The sequence below is a fragment of the Dermacentor silvarum genome, chromosome 2, assembly GCF_013339745.2.
Source record: "Dermacentor silvarum isolate Dsil-2018 chromosome 2, BIME_Dsil_1.4, whole genome shotgun sequence".
Classification (NCBI taxonomy): domain Eukaryota; kingdom Metazoa; phylum Arthropoda; class Arachnida; order Ixodida; family Ixodidae; genus Dermacentor; species Dermacentor silvarum.
In genome coordinates, this window is record NC_051155.1 from 148,432,047 (window position 1) to 148,446,680 (window position 14,634).

The following is a 14,634-nucleotide window of genomic DNA, read 5'->3' on the forward strand; positions in this document are numbered from 1 at the left end:
GCGTATAAATAACGTGCGCGAAGCTTACTATGACAGGAAGCGGCGCTACTCCCTTTGTCATTGCTTAACGAGTGGTACTCACTCTTGCCGACGTTCTGTTGCTGAATCCCTTTCTTTGAAGGTTAGCTACACAATGCTGGCGAATGAGCGAATTTCTGTATCCTCGAGGAAAGCCGTATATCTCGAAGCGCCGGTAACCCGTTCGGACAGTTGCAGTAGCGGTACGCGAACATGGCCACATGCACAGATTCATTCCATTCCTTAACATGCCAGTCACTATTTTTGCCGCCAACTACTGCACGCGTCTTCAATCCACATGATTCAATCTAGCATGATTAGAGCACAGTGTGTTAGCGAAAACTCACTTGCATTTCCGACAGCTGATTGCACAGAAGCAAGCTAAAAGCGGTAATCGTTTCATATTCGTGCACGGTCGCTGAGGAGAGGTATGGCGCGCCTAAAGCCGGCGCCGCCGTATAAGCGCCATCTCGTTTCTCTAAAACAAACTGCTCCGCGAAAAGGGTCAATAACAGATCAAGAGCAGTTGAACTGCAACTGTTCTTCGTGTAGTTCAGCACGCTTTCAAGGGTGAAGTAGAGGCAAGCACCGGCTTCACTTCTGCTGGTAAGGATTTGCGAGGGCTGCTACTCCAGAAGTTCTTTTAAATGCGTAAACATTTCTGTCAGGGGTTTATCCCTATTACGAGTTTGGGGGGGAGGGGGGGACGTGCGGCCGTTACGTCATTGTCAGCGTTTGCAGCATACGAAGTATTGCTTATCTTCTTTTCGAGCGAAAGGCCGAGGGGGGGGGGGGGGGGGGGGGAGGTTCAGCGGGCTAGCGCTCTTTTTACCACATTGTTTTGTTTAAATAAGGCTTAACGCTTTTTTTTTCAACAAATGGTGACGGAAAAGCTGCTAATTAGCAGAAGTACACTAATTAACCTTTTAAGCACGCATATAAACCACATGTTACGAAGAAGTTCATCCTTTTTGGTGCATGTAGAGCTGATGTTGCGCAAACAATACTACAACGAAGGTGGAGACACGCAGGCGTGAATGAGCGCTGTATAGAAGGCCGAAATGTGTGCCTAGTTTTTCAGGATTATAAATTTAGTACTATATTTAAACAACCATGGCATTCTGTCACCACGTTTGAAAATTGCAAAAACATAAGGGACAACATTTAGAGTTTTCATTTGATTGCACGAAGTTTATTCTTTTTTTCTATGCAGAACAAAGTAAAGCAAGTTCTTAATCTACAAGTCTTATTGAAAGAACAAAGTTCAGACATTTTCAAAACTAAGTGCAGTATCACTTTGCACGAGAAAAAAAAAAAGCAAGCACAATAGGCACGGAGAAGCCATATACTTAAACAATACAATTAAAATATAACAACGAAGAAAAAAAAAGAAAAGCCGGCAGATCCCACGCCGTAGGAATCACTGTTATGCGAAGCAGTGTTAACGAAAATTAACGAAACGACCATGAGAGCACCAAGACGTAGGCGGCTGTTTCATGACCTACATGACACGCATGTCATGACCTATCATTTATCTTCGTCATACACTCTTGTCATACTTTGCCAATTTTGGTACATACCAAGTTAACGAATATACCATGAGAGCACCAAGACGTAGGCGGATAGATAGACGCTCTCAAAGTGGTATAGATGGCTTGCACTGACGTCATTGTAGCCGCCATGTTGGTGCACCGACACGATGATAAGCTGGGTCCGTAACGTCACGTGAAAGCTTTCAATAAGATGTATTGGACTGAAGTGCTCGTATAGTCGCCATGTTGGTGCACCGACACGATGATAAGGTGGGTGCGTGATGTCATGTGAAAGTTATGGATGGATGGATGGACGGAGAACTTTATTAGGGCGGTCCTTTAGGGCGCGCGCGATCGCCAAGAAATCATTGACATTAAAAAAGTATATCTGCGCATCATGTCCGCTACAATCCGGTACATACAATATCAAAAGAAACTACTAGCCAACCGTGGCTGCCACATTCACAAAATAATATTTAAAAAAAGCTGTGACTACACAAACTACACAATTGCACCGTGTCACCCGCATGTAAATACAATACCCGACCTAGGTTTGGTTTGGTGCATATATGTATAGCACAACCCACTACTGGGGATTGACCATGAATCGGGCGACACAGGGTAGAAAAGGGAAGAATACTTAAATAGGATTTTCTTATTTAAGAATGAGATATGAAATGAATTCTAACCATTAATAACAATTTTCATGGCATATTGTCTTAAAATTTGAAGTTCATATTTTTGTTTTCATGTAGGCTCGGTCCACAAACCGCAAATGTTCATCCTTTTCTTCGTCTGTTGCGTTCCTAATATTGGGGATACTTGGAGCTTCGATAGAAATTTTCATCAGCACGTCTACATGGGCCGGCGTCATGTGACATCTATCTGATGTTAAGAGCCTGTTCATGGTGGAAAAGCTTCTTTCAACGACAGCAATTCCTACGGGAAGAAGCAGCATCTTCATTGCAGCTGACGACAAAGTAGGGAACATTTTTTTTTTCTCTCGACCTCTCGCGCAAGCATGAGCAATGCTTGCTGTGAAGCCAGCTCTCCAGGATACCCTCTGTCAGTTGACTAATTGCCCAGTCTAGTCGTTCGGAGCTTAACGATAACGAGAGCATGTGCCACATTGTAAATTTTACGACTATAAGCACAGGGGTAGTGCTCATACTGTACGTATTGTGCATACGAGTACGTTGACCTAAAAATGGAAAAACAGAACCAAACGCAAATCTCGCATCTCATTCACGCGTAAGCGTTTACCACGACCTCAAGGATTCTCCGCTCCCTGCAGGTCGCAGCGTAGCACTGTCGTCTGCGCGCTGAACATCAAAATTGGGCCTCAAAATTAAGGTCACGTAGTGTCCACCTCGGGAAAGAGTAAATATTTATTAAAGCGATTACCACAGTGCATGGGTTCAGCGTAATTTTTTTCCAGGATGAGTGCCTGTCTGAAACTGAAAGAGGGTAGGGGGAGGGGGGGGGGGTTGGTCCGGAATAAATTTTGGGGGTGGGTGTCCAGATCCTCCCGGGGGGTGTTGGGGGGGGTGTTAGGGAGGTGTGTATAAATCTCTGATTTCTATGGTTACCCAACAAGAAAACTGTCCGTGCGTCCGTCCTTCGCGTAAGACGATTCCTTTAAAGAGCCGCGGCAGCAATGTTTTCGCCATCTGTAAATAAGACGACAACGAACGCGCGAGCAGTGGCACGAGAGCGTCTCTGGGACCACGTGACGTGCACAATCATGCAAGCCATGATGCACGCACTAGGCACACCTCTTTTATGCCAGAACTATGGAGCAGCCGTGGCTTCAGATCGGAACGTCAGCAGCACACCTGGCGCCGCCACCTGCAGTAGTTTGCTTGCCGGATCAGTTCACGTTATGCCGCCTTCCGCAGCAGTTCGTGTCGCCGCAGCGCTGTCGCATTTACCGTAATGGCGCCAAGATGACCGCAGCCGCTGAGGAGTGCTAGGGTTACCAGCAGCACCATGTCTTTACGACGAAATGCTTACGCATCATTCTGATAACTCCCTGAGGAGATTCTACGTAAATATTTTACACCCTCCTTGCTCAACCCAAGAAGGTTATATAGTAAACCTTCTGGAGTGGAGGTGGCTCACCGAATGTGAAACTGGTCGCCGCCATCTGGCTCGGGTCAAAAAGCTCGAGCCGCCGAAGTTATATTTGTAGCAGAGCACGGAGTGTGCTGCCGCGCTGCTGTTGTAATGGTATTTAATGATTGCAATGATTGTGGCATGCTTTTCTAGAGCATTGCAGCACCTCAGTAAGCCATGGTTTAATTATGTGTTGCTTTTGACTCTACAAATCGGCTTAAGAAGACGCGAGGAAAAACATTTCACCTGTAAGATGTGGGGATCCGCGACTCTCACGCGTTCCCTGATGTTTTCCCCGCATGTCTCCTGTAGTCCGGCTTCTCTGCGTGGCTACCGGCGGTGGTTGCGAGAGATGGCGCTAGTGTCGCGATGCTAACGCCACCGAAACGCCGGGGTCACTTGGGAGAAAAAGGTCGGAGGCGCTCTCTCTTTGGCTGGGGATCGGCGACCAACACGCACGAACGCTTCGCGCGTGCGCCGGCCCGCTTCGCGCGACCGTCGCGCGAGGCTTAGAGCGGGACACCGGTATGGACGAACACGGATCGTTCGAGCGCGCCACCGTTCGCGTGACCGTACACGTGAACGACTAGGCGATGGTGTCATAGCATAGGGCGAACGTATTCGCTCGCTATCGGGTCGCGGTGAGTCGGACTTCCTTGATTTGTCGCGCGCCCGTGTGAATGTTCTATTGGTTGTAATTCGGCTAGTATGTATTAGTGTATGAAAGGTGCAATAAATGCCCTTTTGATTGTTTGCACTACTATGTGTCGTTCCTTTGTCCCAAGAGCACATGTGAGACCCCACAAAGTACACCTTCCTCTTTGTTTACGACCGCCTGTATGGTGTGCGTTTTCTTCAGTTCGGAACCATTGGGGAGGTGCACGTACATAATTTACTACACCAGCACAGCACTGCAGCTCTGAGGCTGAAGAACAAAAGGCAAGAACAGGCTGGCAAATAGAAACTATATGTTCGAACGAACAGATCAGGGTTGGACAAACCAATGATCAAAATTAGCTTGCAGAAAAACTACACAACCCCTAGCCATTCTGTTCAGCTCACACGACCGAAGTGTCCAGTAGAGGACACAAAACCAGTTTTGTTAAAATCAGTAGACCTCACAACATTGCTGCACTTGCACGTTTCTAAAATTTGCGGTACCATCAGCCATTTGCAGTGTGCAGTCGCAGATACATAGGGCTCCATAGAAGATGCATGGGGGAGCTCATAGTAGGGGTGAGCCAACTTGAAATTTGAGGGTGGGCTAATTGAAATTTGGGGGTGGCCCAACTTAAATTTAGGGGTGCGCCTGCTTGAAATCTGGGGGTGGCCTAACTTAAGTGTGGTGGTGGGCGAGTTTAAATTTAGAGGTGTGCCACTCCCAATTTATGTTGGTTGACCCCGAAATTTCAACTTGGCCCGCACCCAAAATTCAAGTTGGCCCACCCACAAATTTAAGTTGGCCCACCCCAACTTTAAATTGGCCACCCCTACTATAAGCTTCCACATGCATTTTCTACGGAGCCCTATGTATACCTATGGATATTCTCTCTGATCAATTTTTTGGTCCTCATCGCTTAAAAAGCTACCAATCATCTACATTTACACTACTATAACAATAAATTGTCTTAATTTCGCAAATTACGCATTTTTGTGCAGATACAAGCCATGCATTTGACTTCTCGCGTGAGGTAGCTGAGGTACTCGCCAATGAATGCTTACACACTAAAGAAAAGCTACAAAAAATGTCGCAGTTTCAGATAGCAAATTAGTGGACAACTATACGAACTAAGGATGGTAGTTTTACCGGCCGTATAAGCTTGTTAACATTCGCTTACTAACAAAATATAACAAGCACGGTGTAACGCGTGCACAGGTAAACTTGAACACACCTCGCTCGATGACCGCGGTAACTCGCTGTCAAAACGCTGGAGTGAGGAGGCGCGGCAACAGCAGTGAGTGAATTGACATTCGTGCCGCTCTCGCTTCAACGCGACCTAAACGTCAAAAGCGCAGCTCATACGAAGCTACCGGCACTCGGCGAACTTTGTCGACATCGCAGATCGCTTGGAAGATGAGGCCCACGCAGGTGCAATTTTTCCATGTCTCAGATCGCTTTCAAGATATGGCGCTCGCGCGGCCGCCGCCGGAGTACCCCCCCGTGCGTGCCTCCGAAAGCGTGCTTCCGCCCGCCTTTCTCCCTAGCGCGCGCGAGATAGAGCCGTAATCGTCGGCTGACCCTCGCAAGCTTTCACTCGCACATACAGCGTAAGGTGCGCGACGACGATGTTACCATGTTTGGACTTTATACGGAACCTCACAGCGACACCCACGACCTCGTTCACGACAGAAATGCGCTTGGAGTGCCCATATAGTTGCTATCGCAATAAAATAAATGTAGTATCATATATTAATGTAACTAAATTGCCTCGTCGCAAGTAAAACATTTATCTAAGAAATATTTTTGTGTAATTTTTGACCGGGGAACCGAAAACGCACTCGAGTGCCGCGCGTATTCCGCGGTCGACTATTTGCTGCTCTTTTGCCCCCGGCAATATGGCCGCCGGTGGCTTCACTCGCTCCCGTAAGCAGCCGCAGCGGCTGCCATTCCAAAAGATTTAGTATATGACCTTGACTCAACCATATTCTCTGCTCTGCCATGGCTCTGCAAATCTGCAAAATGCTGTCGGGCATAGAGTCGTATAGTTTCGTACTAAAATTTATGGACGTTCCAGCCACTGGCGTAGGCAACAGCAGCCAGTAACTCCCACGTGCTCCCAAGTCACTCCCATGGTCACTCCAGTCACTCCGAAGCAACGCTATTCTCGGAAGAGCGCGCTGTTTCTGCTGGCAGGAATTTACGTTTACACTGTGTAATTCAGTCCTATAGCATCATTTAGACTGCGAAAATAGGAACCATCTGTGTGTTACCGGGAAATGGGAACAAGCTTGTTTGCCGCCACCAATGCTTATTATTACTTTAAATCGATATACCAGCGGAGACTTGGCGGTAAAACCACAATTGTAGTCCTAAAATAACTATTTCAATCCTTTTTCTGGACGTTATGCCAGAAGCTAGGTCAGCATAACTAAGATCAGAAATATTTAAATAAAGCACGTCCATTAACTGTTCTTTCACAGCCATTCAGTGTGCTCCAAGCAGGAATTTACAAGACGTTGACGAGGTCTGGGAACGTCAACGTCTTGTGGAGTTCCCAGACCACATTGACGTGGTCTGGGAAGTGCCTCATAATCAGAACTGGTTTTGGCACGTAAAACCCCAGAAAGAAGAAGACGTGGTCTGGAAAGCGTCAACATTCTTTACAAAGGGTCCATTGTGTTCCTGGTGTGGCGCTACCACGACTCCGGTATTTTTACTAATCCATGTTCATTTTATACAGCGAAGCTGTTAAGGGCTCACCTTTCGATCGTTCGCGTCCGGCAATAGAAAACAACTCTCATTGGCCGTATATGCTGTATGTGCGAGTGAAAGCACGCGAGGGCGAGGGACGCGCGCTTTCACAGGGAGCAAACGCACGGCGGAGAGCAAACGCGACTTCCCAGTGAAGGGGAGGGCTGGGCGAAGAGGGCATTCCCACTGCGGCGCATGCACGCAGCCCTGCCGGCCTCTGCCGCCGACTCTCTCTGGGCTCTCGCCCGCCTCTCCCCTAACAGTGTCGACAACGGCGTTTAGCAGTTCATCACGTAGCCAGCGTTTTGACGGCGGTTGTGTGCGGTCACACAAACAACGCGCACAACTGTTGTCGACGGCGGCGACATTTTGCCCGCGTTCGCACCGAACGCGCGCGGCGTTGGTGACGTGTTTATGAAGAACGTGCCAACCTTTGCCGTACGACTATAAGGCCATGGTCCCTGTGGTCACTAAATAAATGAAAACCACCGGATCATATACATTTCTAATTCTTTAATAGTTCAAATAACCACCACATCATAGTAGTCATAATTGGAAATACATAATTCCCACCATAGTACAGCTTCGCTGGTCTTCCATCTCCACCGCAGTGGAAGGGCTGACAGTTTTTTGCGTTGTGTTTGCGTTTCAGTAGTGTAGAAGTGCAGGCCAGTTGGTGCAGCATTGTCAAGAATAAAATATTGCGCTATGAACAGGACAGAGAGCGCTCGTGTTGTTTCGTCTTGCTTTCTCTGCTATGTATTGCGCAATTTTATACTTGACGCTGTTTAAGTTTTATGATTTGCCAGAAAATACAACTCGCGTTTGAAAAGCCACCCGATTCTTCCTTTCTATTTTCTGTGATGGCAGCCATGTAGCGCAAGGCGTCAGTGAACAAAAATTGACTTTCTCAAAGTAAAATCCGTCAGAAAAAATCGTAAAGTACGACTTAACCACAATGTACAGACGTGATAGCATCGGATTGTAACTTGAATATACGAGAAAAAATCCTGATAAGCAGCCAGGGATCTTTGAATGCTATCACATTCCACTCTTAAAGGCGAAGGTTGAGCGTCCTCCAATTCTGATGGTGTTTCGCTGTACTTTGGTTCTAGGCAATATTGAGGGGAATGTTGAAAACCGGGCCTTTCTAAATTTTGATGGGGCCCCATATTGTAGAAAATACAGTGTTGGTGTCGGCGTCAACGGCATCCAATAACGCTATCGCGTTCCCTGACGAAGGTCGGATACACACACGACAAGCTTCGCTTACTCCCATTTTCTCGACAGGGGAAGGGCTGGTTATTTTTAAAATCCCGTCGTCTTCCACAGGAGCCTGGACTGGGGAATCTGATATCGGTAGTTCGGCCAATCGCAATCGTTGAATTGGTTGAAACATCCCTATACCATGGTGACGCACGGTTCCGCCGGCCCCGCCTCCAATGTCGCACCCTCCAATGTCGCCACTTGGGAAACTGAGATCAAAGCTGTTCCCACAGTTTTGGGCGACGATGGCCCCTTTCATAAATTAGCGGGCTCTGCGTGACGGCCTTCTTGTTAGGATCAGGATTAGGTAGTAATCTTCACGGTAATTACCGTATCCACGGATGGCGGTGGTGGTTGTTGACTCGACGCGAGCTCCTTTGTTAACGCGTCACAGTCTATGACACGCCCGATTGGTGTCGCTGTGCGCGCTGATGAATGGACCGCGTCGCGGGAAACGTCCAAGGTATGCGCTTGTCCAGGTTGAGACGTAACACTATATTTTGTGGGTGTGCTAGTGCGTAAATAATTATTGCTGTACTGGGTGTACTGTACTAGTTCTTTAAGAAGACAAGTTACATAAAGAGATATCTTCAGGGTTGCGCACAAGCATTTTAGGATGGAACGCTAAGCAATTTTTTTGTGTGTGGTTGAGCCGATTAACCCGGTGTAAAAATTATTCGCGACTGAGTCACTGATAAATTATTTCATATTTAATAGACAAAATTGTAAACCCTAAAACGTATGTATGCCTGTCATTGCAGGTTTCAGAGTGCCATAAAAAAAAAGCAGCAATCTGAGGCAGATGGTTACAAGTGATTTATATGGAAACTCCCTACCTACATAATAATGCAGTGTATAGTTGTGACAGAATACACAGATCATAAAGGCATTCCTGAGCCCGCAAGAACCTCCCAATATTTACAGAGAACAGGAGATGGATTAAAATGGCACATACAACATTGACAACGTGCGACAGCACTGGAACAAGGCACTAAGCACAATATGCATAAGAATGGAAAACAATTTTTACGTAATTGGTTCATTCCACACCAACTGCCCCAACCGTGGCGCTCGAGCAATATCCATTTCTCCTAACAAATTACAAAAAGATTACGCGTATATAAGCAAACCAAAATATTCGAATGGTGAGACTCAAGTTCAAATTTTTTTCGGTGAAAACGCAAATTACTTAGATTAAAATTTCCGTGGCGCAAATAGTAATGATTCTCAATTATATCGCATTTCTGCGTAATTTTTCATGGACCACCTTAGTGTGTTACGGACGTCTAAACATAGGCCAAAATACCGTTTGTGCCAAATTCAGGCTTTTATTTTAGATCCTGTGAGCAGCACAGAGGCGAAAATAAAACTTTAGAAGATAGTACGTTTTAGGGACCGTTCTATGAAAATTCCAGGTTTTCTTACGTGACCACTTTTTGCGAAAATATTTCCCCAGAACGCTATAATTTGCGCATTCTTACCTAGGCGTTGAGAGTTGAAGAACATAAAAGTATTCTTCGAAGCTATTTTCTAATGTAAGAAAAAATGTTCGGGCAACGCAAAAACTAAAGGTTTGCGCGAGGGGTTGATTTCTAGCAGATTTCGTTTCGCGCCTCGTTTTCCACCGTTTCGTGAACATCGAACGGCCCTCACGTGCCCATAAAGGTTTTTCCACTCAAATTATATTGGCAAAATACTGTGCAAAAAATGCTTAAAATTATGGGGTTTTACGTGACAAAAGCGGGATTTGACTATGAGGCATGCCGTAGCAGGGGCTCCGGAACAATTTGGACCACCAGGGTTCTTTAACGTGCACCTAAATATAATTACACGGGTGTTTTCACACTTCGCCTCCATTGAAATGCGGCCGCCGTGGCCGGGATTCGATCCCGCGACCTCGTGCTTAGCAGCCCTACATCATATAGCCACTAAGCAAACACGGCGGATTGCTTATATGCGTGGATTTTTTTTTGTATCTTTTTGAGAGAAGTGGATATTGATCGAGCGCCATGGTTGGGACAGTTGGCGTGGAATGATCCAATTACGAAGGCGTTACGTACATTTTCGGCAAGGAACGATGGTGGCCGCTGATTACAACGTATTTATTTATATTTATAAGACAGCGTACTATCAGAGTGCCACAAGTTGGAGCGGATGCAAATTGAAACATAATAAAGCAGAAGCAAGTGATTAACACGATATGTGATAACCGCGCCATTAAATAATTGTGGAATAGAATACTCAGCAAAATATCAGAGAAGGGAAGAAAGTACTCGCATATTTACGTTAGTGTATTCAGATGTTGGGAAGCACGTGATTTCAGAAGAATGTCGCGCAGAGCACTAATCGGAGTCCTCCACCAGGGCGTGCCTCATAATCAGATCGTGGTTTTGGCAAGTAAAACCCCATAATTTGAAGTTAGAGCTTGTGACTGTGTTTCGTTTGTTGTGTTCTTGTTCTTGCTGCGCTACACTTTATGCCATTCCATTATGTTCAACTAAGAGGTTCACATCGCCATCCTCATGACACCAAATTTTCGAGCTTGAATTATGCATCGCATGCTACATCGTACGCGCCCAGCAGCAAGCTGGCGAAATTTGAGCGCTTTATGTGCACTAAAAAATGTGTATTTGAATTTTTTATTATGTCGCAGTTGAATCGTAAAGCAGTCCGGGGGCACTGAGTGGGGACGAAAATAATGGGAACCACCGGAAACGGCTCCCTCGGGTAACAGAAACTGATATCAAAGGACGTGCTTTTGCGTACTGCAAATACCGGAAGTGATTGCAGGAGCTGGGAATACGTCATCGGAAAAACAAAACAACGCATGGCGCCAAGCGTTGTTTTGTTTTATTGCGATAGCAATTATATGGACACTCCAAAGCAGATTTCTGCCGTCGACGTCGCCGTCGTCGTCGCCGTCGCCGTGAGGTTCCGTATGACGTCAACGGCGATGAAATCGTCGCCGCGCTCCGGACGCTGTATGTGCGAGTGAAAGGTCACGAGGGACGCGCGCTTTCACGGGGAGCGAACGCACGTCGGAGAGCAAACGCGCGTTATGCGCCGTGCTCCATGAAGGGCTGCAGAATTAAGCGTCTCTTACCTCCTTTCCATATATAGAGAGCAAACGCAACTATTTCCGTCGCGCGAAAGCCTCTGGGGGGACGGGAGGGAGGGAGGGGAGGCGACGTTTAGCTGCGGCACCAAATACATATTCATATAAAAACGCTGCGCGCGTTCGGTGCGAACGCGGGCAAAACGCCGACGGCGTGGACAACAGTACTGCGCGTTGCTGGTGCTGCTGCATGTCCAAGTTTATACAGCTGATAGAACTACTATCTTTACTCCGTATAGCTCTCTACTAATTTGCTATCGCAATTGGTGCTTCGCCTTTCAGGTGAAACTGCGACATATTTTTTGCTTCTCGGCATGGGCGTCTGGCCATTTTGTTGCTGGTTTTTATCGCACGATTGAAGGAATTGTGGGAATTGCGGGCACAAGTAAACGGTGGCGTCCTTCCTATACGTTGGGTGCTATAGAGCGTGGGGAGCGAGACGTCCGATGTGGTCTCAAACTGTTTCGGAGATGACACAGCGGTGGTCCCTCATTTCAGGACGTCACACAGCCATGACAAACTGGCAGTCCTCCTTGTGGCTGTCGTGGGAGGACCTCAGAGCAACGCTTACATGCAGCGATTTCAAATTGAAATTTTGAGTTAAAATGTACTCTGAGAGCTGAGAGCCTAGTTCTTTTGTGTAAATTATAACAATATTGGGCCGTTTACACTCAGTTACACTGATAAACTAAGAACAGAACGATGAGCCTCTCGTGGCACATTTAAAGATGGGCACAAGAGACAAGACCGGATGTGCATTAAAGTTCCTTTACTTTCCATCTTTACTTTCATATCCGACCTTTAATGTCAATTGTTGTCGGATCTCATAACCGAAACGAAATCCTACCACATGTCACAAAATACGTCGTTGTGGTCTGTTGGACAATGGAATGCGTTGGCGAACTCAGCTGAGTGCTTCGCCATTAGGTTGCACGTGTGGTCCTCTAAATGGAAGCCGTCTGTGGTGCCCGGAACGTCGTGGCAGCGGAGCAGGCAGCGGCTCATGAAGAACACCTGGTCACTGGTGTGCTTTGTGAATCCCGGCAACACACAACTGCGATTGCCCCGAGCAGCGGACGCCCTCTTGTAGGCCCGAAAGAAAGCCTGCGCGCCGACTGACACGCCGGCCAGCGGATCAACGTCGCTGTCCAGGACTGCCGACATAAGGTCGCAGTGGTACCGGTCTTCAAAATCTGCCCGTTCTTCGGGTAACCAGGTGATCGCGGTGCCAGACCCGTCTGTCAGCATATTGTTGTGGCCAAAGGCGCGCATCAAATTCTGCATGACGACACTTCCCAATAGGCCGTAGTTGATCGCCGGTGAGCCCCCGTAGCTGAACAATGGGCTCATCATGGAAGCAGCAGGGACTACGAGGGCGTTGGGGCCCTCGTAGAACGCGCCCACGACGTCGCTTCTGAAGTTGAAGTCCCCTTCTCGGCGGTGACGCGTAAGTTCAAAGAAGTTTTGCACGTGTGCTTCATTCGTGTTGACGTAGTCCGACAGAAATATGCCTGAGGCCAACGGATAGCTTTGATAGTAATCTTTAAGGCTGTGCCATCCTCCGAGTTTCTTATCGTAGCCGAGTTTCCATGTGACGAAACGAAGTTTTTTGGTCAACCTGGCCTTCGTCTCAGGAAGCAGCCAGTCCGAGTCCTCAATGCTCGCGTAAATTTCACTCGCCAGCGTTCTGATCATTGTTCGGACTTGGCGAATCCTGCTGCTGTTGACGAATGGGAACAGGACAGGAGCTGCAATCGCAGGACCATAGATTGTGTAGGACATGTCAAAACAGTAAGTATGCCTGTCCGGGTTGCTTCCTATCTCAACGAAGCCGCTCGCGCTGGCCAGGTGTCGCGCCACTTCCCAGGTGATGTAGACTGATTGTTCTGCATCGTTAGCCTTGAACATCATTTGGTGGAAGAACCCGGCAGGCTTGGACCGCAAGCTAAGCTTGTATGGCCCCATGAATGTTCCCCGAGAGTGAAGTTGAAGCAGTTCCTTCCATTTGGCCTCGAGTTTTTGCCTACTGGGCTCCTTATTCGGCTTGATGGCACGGCTCATAAGTTTCGACTCGACGTACCAGATCTTGCGAACGAGGTCGGAGGTAGCATTCCCGTCAAAACCCGTGGCCATAATTACAGCGCTAGCAAACCGGGTGTACCTGCCGCTCTTGAACAAGGTCTTCCTCGCCCGTTTCCATTCTTCAAACAGACGACTGGAACCGAGGTAGACGTAACGGAAAGTCTGTTGAAAGCGCGGATAAGGGTCCACCATCAGTGTGAAGAAGATCTGGAGGCCAAACTTGAGCTGAAGCTCAAGTGTCGTCTCCAAGAAGCCGTTGATCTTGGTGTTGAAAGAGAAGTCCTGCTCCTTGAAGAAAGACGCCAAGGCGTGAGTCTTTCCGTCCATGTGGATGGGCTTCACGCAACTCCTGTAAAATGCCAGTGCCTTTGACAGTGCATCCGGCACAGACTTCTCCACCCCACGCGCTACGCGGAGGAAGAAGCGAGAGATGGCTGAGGTCACATTCTTTTCGGTTTCATCGAGCAAAGATGTGCGTATGGTTCGCTTGAATCCGCTGCACACATACGAGTGGAAGTCCTTGCACGGGTCCGCGGTCATGTTCAAACTATTGGCCAGCAGGCGAGCCACGTGGCTCATTTCTTTTTCGTCACATCCGCCTGGCACGTCCTCGTCGAGCGAGGAGTCGTTGAACACGTTGCCATCTGGCGTGGTGAAGTTGAACACTGGGAGGTAGATCGCAAGTCCCTGCGGTCTGCGAAGCAGGCGAGGAGACACCAATGCGAGCGTTGCCGCGGAAGTGACCAGGGCGGCCATCATTACAGCTGTGCGCCTCCACGATAGCCCTGCTGAGCCGATCCCGTCTTCGAAGACCGGAGGGCGTCTCGAAGAGTAGTTGATGAAAGCTAGCCGAACAACCTTGCGTAAGGCGCGGCGACACATGCTCATAACTATCATGGCTTCGTTAAACGCTCTAGCTAGCCTGCTAAGCCTGTTCCTTGGAGGTACTTGCTTGCTCCTTGCAACATGGCACTTACCCACTACAGGGGATTGACCAACGAGCCAGTGGTTGTTGTCCAGCGAAAATGTGGCTCGTACTCACTGTGGGGGTTGGCCAAGAAAATGGTGGAATATTTCAAGTAAATTTTCAGGAC

General features: G+C 47.8%; 1 protein-coding gene across 1 annotated transcript; it reads right to left on the minus strand.

The window, feature by feature from the left end:
• Positions 1 to 12,301: 12,301 nt before the first annotated feature.
• Positions 12,302 to 14,296, minus strand: LOC119440455 (neprilysin-1). The gene has a single exon (XM_037705362.1). It carries the CDS (start codon positions 14,294 to 14,296, stop codon positions 12,302 to 12,304), a length of 1,995 nt encoding a protein of 664 aa, XP_037561290.1.
• Positions 14,297 to 14,634: the final 338 nt, after the last annotated feature.